Below are 16495 nucleotides of genomic sequence, written 5' to 3' on the forward strand. Positions count from 1 at the left end.
AGACAATGCAAACCTTTTCCGTTGCAAAAAAATCAGCAGAACCAGGGGTCACGATTTAAAACTCCAGGGAGGAAGACTGAGAACCAATGTCAGGAAGTATTTCTTCATGGAGAGGGTGGTGGATGCCTGGAACGCCCTTCTGGAGGAAGTGGTGAAGACCAAAACTGTGAAGGATTTCAAAGGGGCATGGGATAAATACTGTGGATCCATTAAGTCTCGAGGATGTGAATGAAGAGAAGAGGCATGGGGGTGGCTTGTGGGAATGACGGCTACTACCTGGAGATGAATATCCTTATTCAATAAACATACACACAGTTAATGCGACTCCAACATTGTTCTATGCTTCAACGGCAAGAGGAAATGTGGAAAAAAGGATTTGCATCCACATAAAAGCAGGGGAGTAGCTTGCTTGTTACTACCCCAAAACCAAAAATGCCTGATACTTCATTTTCAATGCATATCCAGCATAGCTCTCTGCTTCAACGGCAGGGGGAATGAAGAAAAGATGTTTTATATTCAGACATCTACCAACAAGGACTGAATTACGTAGTCTGAGTAAAACAAATAAGCATGGGTGTAGCTTGCTTGTTATGGCGGTTACTACCCCATATCAAGCCTGATACTTCACTTAGAATACATATCCAGCGCAGCTCACTGCTTCAACGGCAGGGGGAATGAAGAAAAGAGGTTTTATATTCAAATAACCAACAAGATCTGACTTGCACAGGCTGGGTAAACAAGCGTGGGAGTTACAACCCCAAACCAATTAGCTGGATACTTCACTTAGATGCAGCTCCAGCACTGCTATCTACGATGGCGGGGGTGGAAGGGAAATAGAACCAAAAAAATTATTTAAAGGGACAAGAGTAACAGAAAAGTATGAAAACAAAAAAGTGTAAAACCTTGGTGGGCAGACTGGGTAGAAACAGGAGCCTCTCTCTCTTCCAGTCATGAAGCTGTTAGACAGGTGCTGTATGCGGCCATCAACCAGTGAGAGACGCACCTCTGCTTTCCAGCCTGCAGTCCAGAGCCCCAGTGAGTCCAGTATAGGCCATGGCTCTGCAGCCAGGTGCCTACCTCCCAGGCGTCAGTGTCCTCAGTTTTAAAGTCCATATTCACTGTTCTCACTGTGTCCTGAGAAAGGATTATTGCAGTGAAATCCTTCCACACTGGGCTGCCCTTCACCTTCTCATACCGGTTCCAAAAGGCCAATAGGTGATTCCCAGCTCTGACTGCACATCATACTGAGAGCTTCCTGAGGTATGAATGAAAGTCTTCACATGCTGGGGGGAAAACTTTAAGCTCTTCTTTCATAAAACTTTCCCATCATATTCTCTGTCTGGAGGGCCAGCAATGAGTCCCATGCAGTGAAATCTCACCACAGATCTTGCTCTATTTTGCTGTTTTCTAGGCTGATTCTGTTACTTAAACAAGTCAGAAAATAAAGGTTTCCTTGCAGTTTGCTGTCCTGGGTTTTGTCCTTCCGATTTGCTCTGCTTACCAGCACAGCTTATTGGCTTTGGCTTGCTGCTTTTGTCTCTTTCAAGGTGTTTACTTCAAGGCACAATTTCTGCTCTTTGGTTTTCTCCTTTTATCTTTTCTCCAGTTTCAGGCACATTTTCTGGACTTTGATTTATTTATTTCAAAGTATTTTCACCATTTTCCAGCAAAATTTCTTCTAGCTCCATGCACTCAGCTGCAGGCACACTCATGACCTCTATGCACTGAGCTGCCACTCCTCACACAACCAGTGAAGTAGGGGGAGCTGCAGGGCAGGATAGAGGTGCATTGGGAGAACTGTGTGTGAGGGTCTCAGTACTGGAATAGCAGGGTGTGTAGCAGGGCAGGTACAAGGTGCATTGGGAGAACTGTGTGTGGGGGTCTCAGTACTGGAATAACAGGGGGAGCTGCAGGGCAGGATAGAGGTGCATTGGGAGAACTGTGTGTGAGGGTCTCAGTACTGGAATAACAGGGGGAGCTGCAGGGCAGGATAGAGGTGCATTGGGAGAACTGTGTGTGAGGGTCTCAGTACTGGAATAACAGGGGGAGCTGCAGGGCAGGATAGAGGTGCATTGGGAGACCTGTGTGTGGGGGTCTTAGTACTGGAATAACAGGGGGAGCTGCAGGGCAGGATAGAGGTGCATTGGGAGAACTGTGTGTGAGGGTCTTAGTACTGGAATAACAGGAGGAGCTGCAGGGCAGGATAGAGGTGCATTGGGAGACCTGTGTGTGAGGGTCTTAGTACTGGAATAACAGGGGGAGCTGCATGGCAGGAGTGAGGAGCATTGGGAGAACTGTGTGTGAGGGTCTCAGTACTGGAATAACAGGGAGGTGCTGCAGGGCAGGAGTGAGGTGCATTGGGAGAACTGTGTGTGGGGGTCTCAGTACTGGAATAACAGGGGGAGCTGCAGGGCAGGATAGAGGTGCATTGGGAGAACTGTGTGTGAGGGTCTCAGTACTGGAATAACAGGGGGAGCTGCAGGGCAGGATAGAGGTGCATTGGGAGACCTGTGTGTGGGGGTCTTAGTACTGGAATAACAGGGGGAGCTGCAGGGCAGGATAGAGGTGCATTGGGAGAACTGTGTGTGAGGGTCTTAGTACTGGAATAACAGGAGGAGCTGCAGGGCAGGATAGAGGTGCATTGGGAGACCTGTGTGTGAGGGTCTTAGTACTGGAATAACAGGGGGAGCTGCATGGCAGGAGTGAGGAGCATTGGGAGAACTGTGTGTGAGGGTCTCAGTACTGGAATAACAGGGAGGTGCTGCAGGGCAGGAGTGAGGTGCATTGGGAGAACTGTGTGTGGGGGTCTCAGTACTGGAATAACAGGGGGAGCTGCAGGGCAGGATAGAGGTGCAATGGGAGAACTGTGTGTGGGGGTCTTAGTACTGGAATAGCAGGGGGTGCTTCAGGGCAGGAGTGAGGTGCATTGGAGAACTGTGTGTGGGGGTCTCAGTACAGGAATAGCAGGGGATGCTGCAGGGCAGGAGTGAGGTGCATTGGCAGAGCTGTGTGTGAGGGTCTCAGTACTGGAGGAGTAGCAGAGGGAGGGGACTGCAAAGCAAGAATTAAAGGCATGTGTATATGTATGAGGGGTGGGAGAGGATGCTGCAGGTAATGCATAAGAAGCAGCAGTAATGAGGAAATTAGACAACAAAATCAATCCAAGAACAAAACATGTCTGAGGCTTAAAACATTTGCAAGATACAAAAGCACCGTTTGACTGTTTAATGATTTAAATGTAACATTTGAGCATCCCCTTAGTGTCTGTGACTGTGTTCTTGCCCTCACTGTGTAACGCCCGGGGCCTGCAGTATCTGCCGCTATGCTTACGCTTTTCCTCGCAGGCTCTCTGCTGAACAAATAAGACTTTGAAAAATGGATTTTACTTTCTTGTACTTTTAGCAAAGCTCCAGGATCCTATTTCCCTCAGGTCCTAGGTTTCTCACTCTATCAATTTCCAGCACCAGGTGGCAAATGTTACTCCAGCAATGATCCCAGAGCTAAAGTATGAGATGGACACAGAAAGGCTTTGGACGGAAGGAACCGGTTCACACCTGTGGTCTGCATTTTCCTGCTGCTCACTGGAGCTGTGCTCTCTTCTCACCATGAGCCTCTAAGCAGGATGAAGGCCTTAAAGTCCATTTCTCTCTACAGCAATTGAGTGCCCTAAAAAGATAAAAGAGCCAAGAGGACAAAAGAACATGAAAAAGCAAAGGGTCTCCTTAGGACAAAACAAGCATAAGAACACAGGCGCTGCCATTCTGGATGAGAGCAATGGGCCAGAGAGCACAGCATCTTGTCTGCGACAGGGGCCAGCCAGGTAGCTTGGAAGTACCTTGCAGAAACCAGTAAGAAAGTCCATTCCCAACTGCACACTCCCAGAAGCAAGAGTGGGAGGCACCCACATCTGGCTGGCCAATGATTAATGGAACAAAAGAAACCCAAAATGTTGGAAATCCAGAGACCTTCTAAGACATTACTCAAACAACATATATCAATGGTTAACTGGTTATATATTTCAATATGCAATGAAAACCTTTTTTTAGTTTTTTGTTATTTTATAGGACCGAGACTGGAATTATAAAATTCCAAAGCTGCTCTTAGTTTAAAGTCCACTTTACTTTATTATTTATACTTAATTATATTAAATTATTTATAAAATCATGTAACAATCCAACCTGAGGTGAGCAGTGAAAATAGCTTGTTCAGTCTTTGCACTATATATCATGACAATGTGAGCAACTCCAACTTGAACAGTACTTATGTAGTTGCGATGGAGATGGTACAGAGAAGGGCAACCAAAATGATAAAGGGGATGGAACAGCTCCCCTATGAGGAAAGGCTGAAGAGGTTAGGGCTGTTCAGCTTGGAGAAGAGACGGCTGAGGGGGGATATGCTAGAGGTCTTTAAGATCATGAGAGGTCTTGAACGAGAAGATGTGAATCGATTATTTACACTTTCAGATAATAGAAGGACTAGGGGGCATTCCATGAAGTTAGCAAGTAGCACATTTAAAACTAATTGGAGAAAATTCTTTTTCACTCAACACACAATTAAGCTCTGGAATTTATTGCCAGAGGATGTGGTTAGTGCAGTTAGTGTAGCTGGGTTCAAAAAAAGGTTTGGATAAGTTCTTGGAGAAGTCCATTAACTGCTAATAATCAAGTTTACTTAGGTAATAGCCACTGCTATTAATTGCATCGGTAGCATGGGATCTTCTTAGTATTTGGGTAATTGCCAGGTTCTTGTGGCCTGGTTTTGGCCTCTGTTGGAAACAGGATGCTGGGCTTGATGGACCCTTGGTCTGACCCAGCATGGCAATTTCTTATGTTCTTATCTTGAACAATTGGTTCAACAGAACCTTGGCTAAAATTTTGTAGTCACTGTTCAACAGAGAAATGGACTTCCAGTTAGTCAAATGTTCTCTGTTACCTTTCTTATACAGTATGATCAGAAGTGACTTCTGCAGAGACCCTTCCTTATCTTGGGATAAGTACAGTTAAAGTTGGAGTTGCTTACGTTGTCATGATATATAGTGATAAGACTGAACAAGCTATTTTCACTGCTCACCTCAGGTTGGATTGTTACATGATTTTATAAATAATTTAATATAATTAAGTATAAATAATAAAGTAAAGTGGACTTTAAACTAAGAGCAGCTTTAGAATGTTATAAGCTGACTCAGTGTTGGTCCTACAAAATAACAAAAAAAATAAACATTTTTCGTTGGATATTGAAATATATGACCAGTTGACCTTTGATATATGTTGTTTTTTCAGGAACTTGCCCAAACCTTTTTTAAACTCTGTATTACTAGACTTGACTATGCTTTCTGGCAACAGATTCCACAGCTTAATTCTGCAGTGACTAAAGAAAAAGCAAATGTTGCTTACCTGTAACAGGTGTTCTCACAGGACAGCAGGATGTTAGTCCTCACATATGGGTGATGTCAGTGGACGGAGCCCTGTTACGGAAAACTTTTCTGTCAAAGTTTCTATAAAGCTTTGACTGACACTGGCACACTGAATGCACTGAGCATGCTCAGCCTGCAATTATCCCTGTGACCACAGGTGTCTTCCTCAGTCTCGTCTTATAGCTAAAAGCGCAAGCGAAACTATATAAAAGTAAAAACGTATACAGACCCAACTCCGCGGGGTGGTGGGTGGGTTTCGTGAAGACTAATATCCTGCTGTCCTGGGAGAACACCTGTTACAGGTAAGCAACATTTGCTTTCTCACAGGACAAGCAGGATGGTAGTCCTCACATATGGGTGAGTACCAAGCTGAGGATGCCTGAGAGTGCACCAAATGCACCCAAAGACGTGCAAAAGGCGCAACGGCAGGGGTGGAATTTGGTAAGGAGGGCATCCTGAAACCCTTAACGGGTTGGTGGAAGGATGCTGGGTAGTTAAATCGAAAAGAAGATGAGTAGACAGACTGGCCAAACATGGAAGCATGCTGGCCAGTCTTACCTAGGCAATAATGGGCTGCGAAGGTATGGAGAGAGCTCCAGGTCGCAGCCTTACAAATATGTACAAGCGGCACCGGCCGAAGGTGAGCTATTGAGGCTGGTACGGCCCTAACAGTGTGTGGTTACACACGGTGTTGTAGTGAAATGCCTACTTGTTGGTAGGAAAAAGAGATACAGACCATCAATTAGGAGGAAAAGGTCTGTTTGCCCACTGGAACTTGCAGCTTGGCTTTTGCCACAGAAGGAAAGAGTTAGGTGGAATTCCTATGGAGTGTAGTGCGGTCTAGATAGAATGCAAGTGCACTTTTACAGTCCAAGGTGTGGAAAACCCTCTCGCCCTGGTGAGAGAGAGGTGTTGGGAAAAACTGGGCAGAGTATATTCTGAGTAAGGTGAGATGCTGCGTCTACCTTAAGAAGGATATGAAGTTGAATACGTAAGACCACTCGGTCACGGAGGAACGCAGGGTCGGGTGAGTATGCAACAAGGTGTGGAACTCACTGACCCTGTTGGCAGAAATGATGACTACGAGGGAAAGAATTTCCCATGCCAGACTGTTAAGTGAGAGGAATGGAAAGGCTCAAACGGGGAAAGTATGAGTCTTGTAAGCACTAAATATAGGCCCCATTCCGTAACCAGTAAAAATAGAGGCGGCTTAATCAGCTTACCCATGGTAAGCTGACTCATAAGGGGTTGAACTGTTAATCGGGTATCCCCACTCCCAAGTGGTACGCCAATTGGAACCGAGGTGTACCCATGTGGAGGATGTCTGGGGAGCAGAATCCGAGGGAGTAAGCGAAAAGAGTGGTGTAGAAAAAAAGGGGGTAATACCCTTTTGTATGCACCATGTGGAAAATCATGCCATTTTGAATGGTAAGATTTATGTGTGGAAGATTTTTGTGACGCTACCAGTACCTGAGAACATCAGTGAGTCCATGATATGAGACTGACCTGTGAAAAGGCAAATTGGTTACTGGTGTGATAGATTGAGAAGTATGGGAAATCATACTGGTCTCGGCCAGGACGTGGGTCTGAGAAACAGCGAACCCCGTCCCGGTGCAGCATAATAAGAGTGCTGGCTATGAGAGGCATCGAAAGAGACACATATAAGAGGCCTTTGTTGCAGCAAAGGCATCCATGGGAACGCATTCGAGACATGTGTAGGGAGTAGAATCTGTCCACCATATGGTTCGATCCAGACGCAGAGGGCAAGGTCGGTTGACCTTAGCGCTAGAAGATTTTTCTCGCTACACATGTAGTCCGAGACCATCCGAGAGGATGGAAACCTATATGGAGAAGGTCTGCTTGTGCGTTGAGTAAGTCTGTTAGATAAATGGCCCGGGGATGCATGGAGTGAGCAAGGGCCAAGGGTAGAGCTGTGCAGCTTCCTAGCAGAGCAGCTAAGAGGTTGTGCGTGCTTGTGTGTTGGAAATACCACATTGTCACTATGCTGTCTGTCTGTATGCACAAATATTTGTTGCAGAGGCAGTATTGAAAGGCATAAAGGCATAACTCATGGCTCGAAGCTCCAGGAAGTTGATGTGAAACTCTGCATGGAGCGGAATAGACGCATATTGGGTTGAGATGTTGGTTTGAACTCTGCAACCCTGAGTAAATGTGAGCATGAGCAGGACCAGCCGAGGATTTGGTTCTAGATCTGCAATATGGATCAGGGAGGAAAGCGGTTTAACAGTTTAGATCCACTGATAATTGAAATTTCACTGAATCTTACTCATAGCAAATCTGGACCTATGAGTAAAGTGCATGGTGAAAAGATCCCGTGGCCCAGCAATGAAAGAATTGAGGGGCTGAAGTTATGTTGTATGTGCGCAGAGATATATAGGAATTTGTCAGAATGTCTGCGCGGTTGTTGGACAGGAAGTTCGTTGTGACTGTGATGTCCAGAAGTGTTCTATAAGTGATTTATGGTAGTTAACAGCAATCCCAGGTAATAGATTTATAGTGAGTCGTGAAGAAGATAGAGCTCCTTGCTTGGATTGACTGTTGTTATGCAGCTGTCTATGCAAGGAAAAGCGTGAATGATGTTTTACTCCGTAAACAGCAGTCACTGCTAGTGATTTAACGAAATACCCAAGTTGCCGAAGCTGGAGCAACCGGCAGAGCTTGGGATTGTAATATTGTTGACTCACCATGAAGCACATAGAAAGATTAGAGGAGAGAGGCAACCTACTTACTGCGGTATGGAAATATGGTGACGAGAGACACCATTTTACCTGTCCCTTCTGAAGAAAGTTGATATTTCTGAGGTCCAGGATGGGCGGAGAGTAACTACCTTCTGTTGAAAGAAAGAATAGTGAGATTAAAACTCCCCCCACCCCCTGCGCTTTGTAGCGTCTGGGGGACTGTACCCTGAACCTTGGTACCAAGTGGGGTGGCCGCTCTGATATCCGGCAAGTTGAGAGACCAGGAGGTGTCCAACTGGCGGGGCTGATGTAATCTGGATATCATGTAATCTCCCATGGGAACGTGAGCGGTAAAAGTCTTACCCGCATTTCTATGTGCTGTACAAGAAAACTTCGAGACCTGTCACCAGGCCTCGAGGTGGATTTGCAATTGAGGCAGTGTTTGCTGGATCTTGTGTCTAGCAGATCAGCAAATGCATCTGGGATTTCGGTCCTTAATTAGGAACCAGAAAACAGAATATTAATCAGTACAGAGTCCTGTTGCTGATAACGGGAAGATGTCCTGATGCAATCCCAAATGATGGGTAGAGAGGTTCTCTTGGTATGTGTCCGACAGAGCTGGGCAATAGCGATATGTGACACTAATATGGTTCTTGAAAGACAAGATGACCTAGAACCTTTCGAACTATGTGGCCCGATTTAGAGAACAGGTCTCAATGGGATTGTCGCTGAAGCGGGATTAGAGTACTTACTATCCGTCGTGGATCGCAGAAGGACGAGCTGGTGAAGATTGATGGCTCCATGGATTTCAGGAGGCATCGAGGGACAGCCTGAAGGACGTAAACGTCCAACTCAACTCTGTAACCTGGTATGGTGGCACAGGTACAGAGGAGACAGGCTGAGCGTGTCTGGCGCTACCACAGTAATTTGTGGAGGGTCAGAACCCCGCACCGGTGTTGGTGGGGAACGCCTTGGGTACAGGGGAGCCATTATGACTCATGAACCCGGTCCTCTTTGCAGCAGCTCGATGTATCGTGATGCCAGTGCAGAATTCCTCGGAACTCGGTCCGGTCATTCTGCAGCACCAAGGACTGCCAGAACTGTGTGGAACAGTGGCGGTGGCAGTAGCGATGTTGCTCAGCCCGGGCATTCTCCAGCACCGAGTAGGATAGCATCGATGTCTTGGATGGCATCGGTGGTGGACAGTCACCATGCCGGTGACAATGAGTGCCACGGTGCTCGGCCAGGTCTTTCCCCAGCGCCGAGGTGGATGCCCTCGCTGTCTTGGATGGCGAATGATGACGGACTGTCAGCATGCCTGCACTGCTCCTGGCACTATGTAGTGTCGTAGGCTGATACGGGGCTTTAGTTAAGAACCCAAAGCATGCAGCACTGTGTTTAGCCGAGGGCATTGCGTGTAGGTGCTATGACAGTATTGACGGTATCGATGGCGGCATAGAAGCAGCCTCGAGGGTATTGTCAAAAATATAGATGAAAAAACATCGATGGCCTGGTCAGAGCAACGATAACAGTGACGGAGGCACCGACGGCATCGGCGGAAACGATGTGGCATCGAAGAATCAAATAGACATCGATGGCATCGGGAAATTGATACCGGCATCAACAGAATCAATGGCCGCATCGATAGGAATGACGAGGACACCGATGGAAACGACATGGGCGTCGACGGCATCGGTGGCATGGGCAATCGACAGCACCGACATGGGCAATCGATGGCATCGACCCAGTATTCCACCAATCACCCTTATTGCTTTTGAATGGCCAGGTATAGTGATTCAATCTCATTAAGAATACTCAAAATACACTCAGTGAAACTCAAAGACTAATAGACTGTTCAATAAAAAGGGAAACCAGTCAATCTCTAAATTCAATCCAAAAGGAGGAAAACTCTGCAGTTTATAGATCCACCTGGTTTCTTGTTGTAACAATCTTTTGGCTTTATCTCCACCTCTGATGGCAAATTTGATTTGTTCCAGAATACTGCACTTCAAATCACCAAATTAATGTTGCATTTCAATACAATGATTAACTACAGATACATCTCTCTTCATTGTTTTCAGACAGCTTTTATGCTCTGCTAATCTTGTACGGAGCTGTCTTATTGTTTTGCCTACATAGACTAGCTTGCAGGGACACATGAGACATAAACCACAAAGTCAGAGTTGCAATTGGTAAATTCTCTTAGATTGCATTTTTTGCAATCTTTGGGATTAATGAAAAAATCACCTTGCATCTTAATTCCACAAAAGGAACAATTGCCACATTGATAATGACCCTTAAGTTTATTATCACATAAAGTATTCAAGGAATCCCTCTTCTTATCTGGTAAAAATGACGGGCTAACGATTTCCTTAATGTTTTTAGATCTCACATAAGACGTACGTATATCACGGTAATACCCCAGATTCCCTTAATGGACACTATTCGAGAAATTTTGAGATTGAGACCTCGGTCCTCACGAGATCCCTACTGACTTCATTATGCAGCTGATGAGGATTGCCTTAACCAAACATTTTTTTTTATTTTTGATAACATGCTTTATGAACAAATCTCTGGAACAGCCATGGCGCCACCATGGCGCCTTCACTAGCTAATCTTTACATACAATCTAAGAGAATTTACCAATTGCAACTCTGACTTTGTAGTTTATGTTCTCATGTGTCCCTGCAAGCTAGTCTATGTAGGCAAAACAATAAGACCGCTCCATACAAGATTAGCAGAGCATAAAAGCTGTCTGAAAACGATGAAGAGAGATCCACCTCTAGTTAAGCATTGTATTGAAAAGCAACATAAATTTGGTGATTTGAAGTGTAGTATTCTGGAACAAATCAAATTTACCATCAGAGGTGGAGATAAAGCCAAAAGATTGTTACAAGGAACCAGGTGGATCTATAAACTTCAGAGTTTTCCTCCTTTTGGATTGAATTTAGAGATTGACTGGTTTCCTTTTTATTGAACAGTCTATTAGTCTTTGAGTTTCAATGGTATCACTGAGTGTATTTTGAGTATTGTTAATGAGATTGAATCACTATACCTGGCCATTCAAAAGCAATAAGGGTGATTGGTGGAATACTGATATAAATACTAGGCGCATGCGCTGGCGGTTTTTGTCTTGAATCGCCATTAGCAGTCGCAGACTGCAATGAGAACTGTTTGGATGTTAGTTTTCGTGATACAGGAGGTATGTAAAAACTTAATACATCTTTTGAGTAAGTTGCCACAAATATCTGTGTTGTTCAATATTGACCTTGTGTTCATATAGTAACTGCCTTGAAGCAGCCTCTTGAAACATCAGCTCAAGAATAATGAACGGATTCAACATATACCTGGCAGAATGATAGCATAGTTCAATGCAACATACAGATAAGTTCAATCCTTGCCATGTTTGGAAGTTTTCTGAAATTGTCTTTGGAAAAAGTTCTTTGAATGTTGAGCAACAACAATACTCAATTTTGGATTTCTGGTTTAAATGCATATGCATATTTTTAAGAAAATTTAGAAAGTGAATTAAAAAGGATGCAAGAAAAGCTGGTTCAAGACTAACAAACTGTTGTAATATGTATCCGGCAGAACGTTAGCTTCTTCAATACAGCACACAAATAAGCAAAAATTCTTGTATTTTGAAGTCATTAAACTGATCCTGGGAAAAGGTTTTTGAAAGTTGGGCAACAATAATAGCCTGAATTTCTGATTTAAATGCAATGCATATGCTTATTTTTAAGAAAATTAATTAAAAAGATTTAAATTCAATTAAAGTTTGGAGGTTGGAGGTTTTTTAAAGACCAATGATTATAAATTACCTCTTACATGTTACCAGTTCTTTGTAGAACACAACATGAGATCCTGAGGTCTTTTTTCCTCCGATTTTTTTTAAACATCTGTGAGTTAATGCATAATAAAGTTGGTTGAAATAAGACACAGTGAAGTTTTGCATTTTTTGTGTTGGTATCAATAGCTTCACTTTTTGTACCTTGTCTTTTGGAAAAATTCTAAGTTTTTGATGCAACTGCAACATCGCTCTCTGCTTTAATGGTGGGGAGGGGGAGGGGGAGGGGAAGGGGAATTGGATTCAGAGAACAATGAACATTGGCCCTGATTTTTACGGTCTGGCGTACTGCTACGCAGACATAAGGGAAAAAGCCCAGGATTACTTATACGGCCAAGGCCATAAGCAAAGCTCGTTCAAGCAGCATTGTCTGAATTATCAAGAAGATTCCTCACCCTGTAAAATTATTGCTAGCAGTAATTTTTTATGGGTTGACAGTTGCTTGGTTTTGATTGTAAATATTACTACCCTTATCATTAGGCTTGGGGTAAACTGCACGGAGCAGCAGTTACTGCCATAAGAAGCTTGCTGGGCAGATTGGATGGGCCATCTGGTCCTTTTCTGCCATCCTTACTATTTTACTATATATCAGGGGTGGCCAATTCTGGTCCTCAAGAGTCACAAACAGGCCAGGTTATTGGAGAAATTACTTACCTGATAATTTTGTTTTCCTTAGTGTAGACAGATGGACTCAGGACCAATGAGTTTATGCTCCCCTGCCAGCAGATGGAGACGGAGTCAAGTTTCAAAGCTGTTGTCACCCTAGATCAGTGGTTCTCAACCTTTCTAATGCCGTGACCCCGCAATACAGTTCCTCATGTTGCGGTGACCCCTCGCCCCGCCCTCGCCCCGTGAGGGTGGGGTGAGGGCGGGGCTTTGGTCATATGGGGGTGGGGTTATGGATGGGGTTGGATTTTAGTGCACACTTATCATTTAATTATGACATTTATAATGTGAATGTAACTCAACTCACCATAGGTTCTCACATGCATGGCACACTGACCCATGATCGTCACGGGGCTAGATGTAAAAGTACAGTTTGTATCCACAGGAACCCCCCTGACCCACAATAATGGATGTAAAGCAGAATTATGACATTCCCCATACAACTCACCCTACAAAAAAGATATTCTGGTTCTAGTGACATCTCAGTAACAGCAACTCAAACTCCTTCTATTTCCAGGCTCAATAGCCCTAATTATGAAAAGACAGCAGTTTACCACCAATGCATGTCCTCTGAGAAAACACAACAAATAAGACCGATACAAACGCTTACATGCTAGCAAAATATCTCATCTCGGTAACAGACACAGAACCGACCTAACATACTCCCAGGATCTGTAGTAATGCACATAAACTAATCCGCACACAGTTACACCTGTATTATGGAATACACTCAAACAGGAGCAACCCTATCTATGAAAAGGCAACACTACAAATATTAAATCAGGTCCTAAAAACCAATACACCTCTTATTAGGAAAACAGAACTAGCAAGCAGCTATATATCCCCACACAGAAATAATTGTAAAACTATACTAATAAGCAGAATAAATGTTTCAAAAACAGCTATGAACATCCAACAATTAAAAACTCATAAAAACTATTAAACATTCTCCAAACACCAATAAAATATTTCAAAAAAGCAGACATCACACAATTAAAATGGCAGTCAAGAAAAATAAACTTAAAAAGCCACCTTTACTTACCCCCTCCAGCAGCTCTCCTACTCCCCTTCCCTGCAGGCCGTGGCACTCACCAGAAGCAGCAGTAGAAGCTAAGCTCTATACTTATGGTCCTCTTCCTTAGTGCCCATGTCTCTCACACACACACACACCATACCAGTCATGCCCCCATGACCAGTTTCTGTCTCTCACACACCAATCATCTCCCAAACAGTCTTTGGCACACACACACCAGTCACCTTCCTGAACAGTTTCTCTCATGCCATACACACACACACACACAGGCTTCCCACTCCCGTGTTCTACTTACATATATGGGCTTCTCACTCTCATAATCACTTTCTCTGTCTCTCTCTCCTCTCACACACACACACACACACACACTCACTCACTCACCAGTCTCTCACTCCCATGCTTGTTCTCTCCACGTGCACAGGCTTCTCATTCCCTGAATCACATTCTCTCATATTCACACACACACACACCAGTCTTTTTCTCTCACACGCACCATCACCTTACCAAGCAGTCTCTCTCTCTCATGCATGCACACTCACCCAGGTTTCTCACTCCCATGCTTTCTTTCACCCCCACAACACCAGGCTTCTTACACCCATGCTTTCTCACATACCCAGACTTCTCACTTCCATGCTTTTTCTCTCTCTCACACACACGCATCAGTCACCTCCCTGACTAATGTCTCACACTCTCACATACACATCAGTCATCTCCCTGAGCAATCACTTTCATTGTCTCTCACATACACACACACATCAGCTCTCTGACCAGTCAATCACACAGGCTGGCTGGCTGCTTCTCTCTCTTTCTCTCACTCACTTCCTCCCCCCCCCCCCCCCCTGAGCACAAATGGGAGCTGCAGCAGCCTCCGCTGGCCAAGAAAGAAGAATCCCATCGGCCGCGGGAGGCTCATGCTGCTGTCTCCTTTCTCCATTACCGGCTGCTTCTATTGCTCGAGGACCGATGCTGCAGCCGCTGCTGCTACTTTTTCGCGCGGCGCGGCTCTCTCTCCTTCCTGCGCACCGCGATTCACTTCCTGTTCCGGGTCACGGGAGGGCAGGCGCAGGAAGAAGAAAAGGCCCAGCCACGGGTGCACAGCTTCTTCTAGCGCCGCTGCCGTTCCCGCTGGGCTTGAACGTGCTGACAGCCCGGCGGCAACGGCAGCGGGAGAGACCGGGAGCGCGCGACACAAGGCGACCCCTGTGTTTTGGGCGTTCGACCCCCGCCGGGGTCGCGACCCATAGGTTGAGAACCGCTGCCCTAGATACACACCTGCAGTGACCTCAGCCCTTCAGTATTCTTTTCAAAAGCCACTGTGGATATACTATTGAAAAAACTTGATTAAAATTGGATAACAGTAACTGTACTCAACCAAACAAACACTGAACCCAAGTAAAATTATAGATGCCTTGATCTAGGGACTGGATGACAGTTTACCCGTAATCTCTTGGAATCAATATCCACTCCACAGGTGAATCATTGGCACTGTTCTTGGGCAGCCGTGGGCAGGATGCCGAGTCCATCTGTCTACACTAAGACAACAAAATTATTAGGTAAGTAATTTCTTTACTTCCTAGCATGTAGTCAGATGGACTCAGGACCAATGGGATGTACAAAAGCGACTCCTGATTGGGGCAGGAGGCTGCCCGCGGTCTGCTTAACACCACCCTTGCAAAGGCTGCGTCCTCCCGGGCCTGAACGTCCAGGCGATAGAACCTGGAGAAGGTGTGCAAGGAGGACCATGTCGCCACTCAGAAGATGTCGACAGGAGACAGTAATCTAGCTTCTGCCCATGAGACTGCCTGAGCCCTAGTGGAATGAGCTTTAACCTGAAGGGGTAATGGCTTTCTTGCCTCCACATAGGCTCCTGTGACCACCTCTTTTATCCATCGAGCTATGGTAGGCCCGCGAAGTTGGTTCACCCTGCTTCCTTCCACTGTGAAGGACAATCAGGCAGTCCTTCTTTTGGACTGGTTCTGAAACTTCCAGGTACCCCACCAAAAGCCTACTAACATTTAAATGGCGGAGGAGGTGGTATTTTCCACATCCTTGTGCTTATCTAGGGATGGCAATGAAATGGACTGATTCTAATGAAACTCCGAGACTACCCTGGGCAAGAAGGATGGAATGGTATGAAGGTATAACCCTCCTGGAGCGATCTGGAGGAACGGTTCCCAACATGACAATGGCTGTATTTCAGAGATGTGACGTGCCAAGCATATAGCCACAAGGAACATTGTTTTCAGGGTTAATAAATGCAAGGGAAGACTGCGCAGCGGCCGAAAGGAGGGCCATGCCAAAAACTCCAATACTAGGTTAAGATACCACAAGGGAACCGGTCATCATAGGGGTGGCCGGAAGTGCTTCACCGCTTTCAGAAAACGGGCCATGTCCGGATGACCCAACAGGCAGGTTCCAATCACCATGCCCCTGAAACAGGAGAAAGCTGCTACCTGGACCTTCAAGGAGTTAAAGGCCAAACCTTTATTCAAGCCATCCTGCAAAAATTCCAGAATTAGTGGAATTTTGACCGTCCAAGGGAAACACCACGTTCTTCACACCAGGCCTATAATACTCTCCAGACCTGCACATACGCTAGGGATGTAGAGAACTTCCGTGCACGGAGTAAGATGGCAGTTACTACCGCCAAATATCCTTGCTTCATCAGGTCAGCCCTCTCAAGGGACAGACCATAAGACAGAATCGAGTCAGATCCTCGTGAAGGACTAGTCCCTGGTGTAGCAGGTCCCTGTGGAGGCACAGGGGAGGCACAGGGGAATCTCCACCAGGAGTCTTCGCATGTCTGCATACCACGGATGCCTGGGACAATCTGGAGC

General features: G+C 45.4%; 1 protein-coding gene across 3 annotated transcripts in view; it reads right to left on the bottom strand.

Annotated features, from left to right (window-relative positions):
• The window catches only part of CDK12 (cyclin dependent kinase 12), a 169761-nt gene that overhangs the window by 38122 nt on the left and 115144 nt on the right, over nucleotides 1-16495 (bottom strand). The window contains exon 14 of one of the 3 annotated variants that reach the window (XR_003852079.1): nucleotides 3555-3666. The exons of 1 other annotated variant lie outside the window; for it this stretch is intronic. Coding sequence is in view for 1 of the 2 variants with exons in the window: in XM_029572154.1 (XP_029428014.1) it covers nucleotides 3632-3666 (35 nt within the window). In the remaining variant the exon portion in view is untranslated. Of the gene's footprint in view, nucleotides 1-3211; nucleotides 3667-16495 lie in introns of those variants that run through there. One more of the 3 variants, XM_029572154.1, reaches the window with a different exon arrangement.

Source organism: Rhinatrema bivittatum, chromosome 12 (assembly GCF_901001135.1).
Source record: "Rhinatrema bivittatum chromosome 12, aRhiBiv1.1, whole genome shotgun sequence".
Taxonomy (NCBI): Eukaryota; Metazoa; Chordata; class Amphibia; order Gymnophiona; family Rhinatrematidae; genus Rhinatrema; species Rhinatrema bivittatum.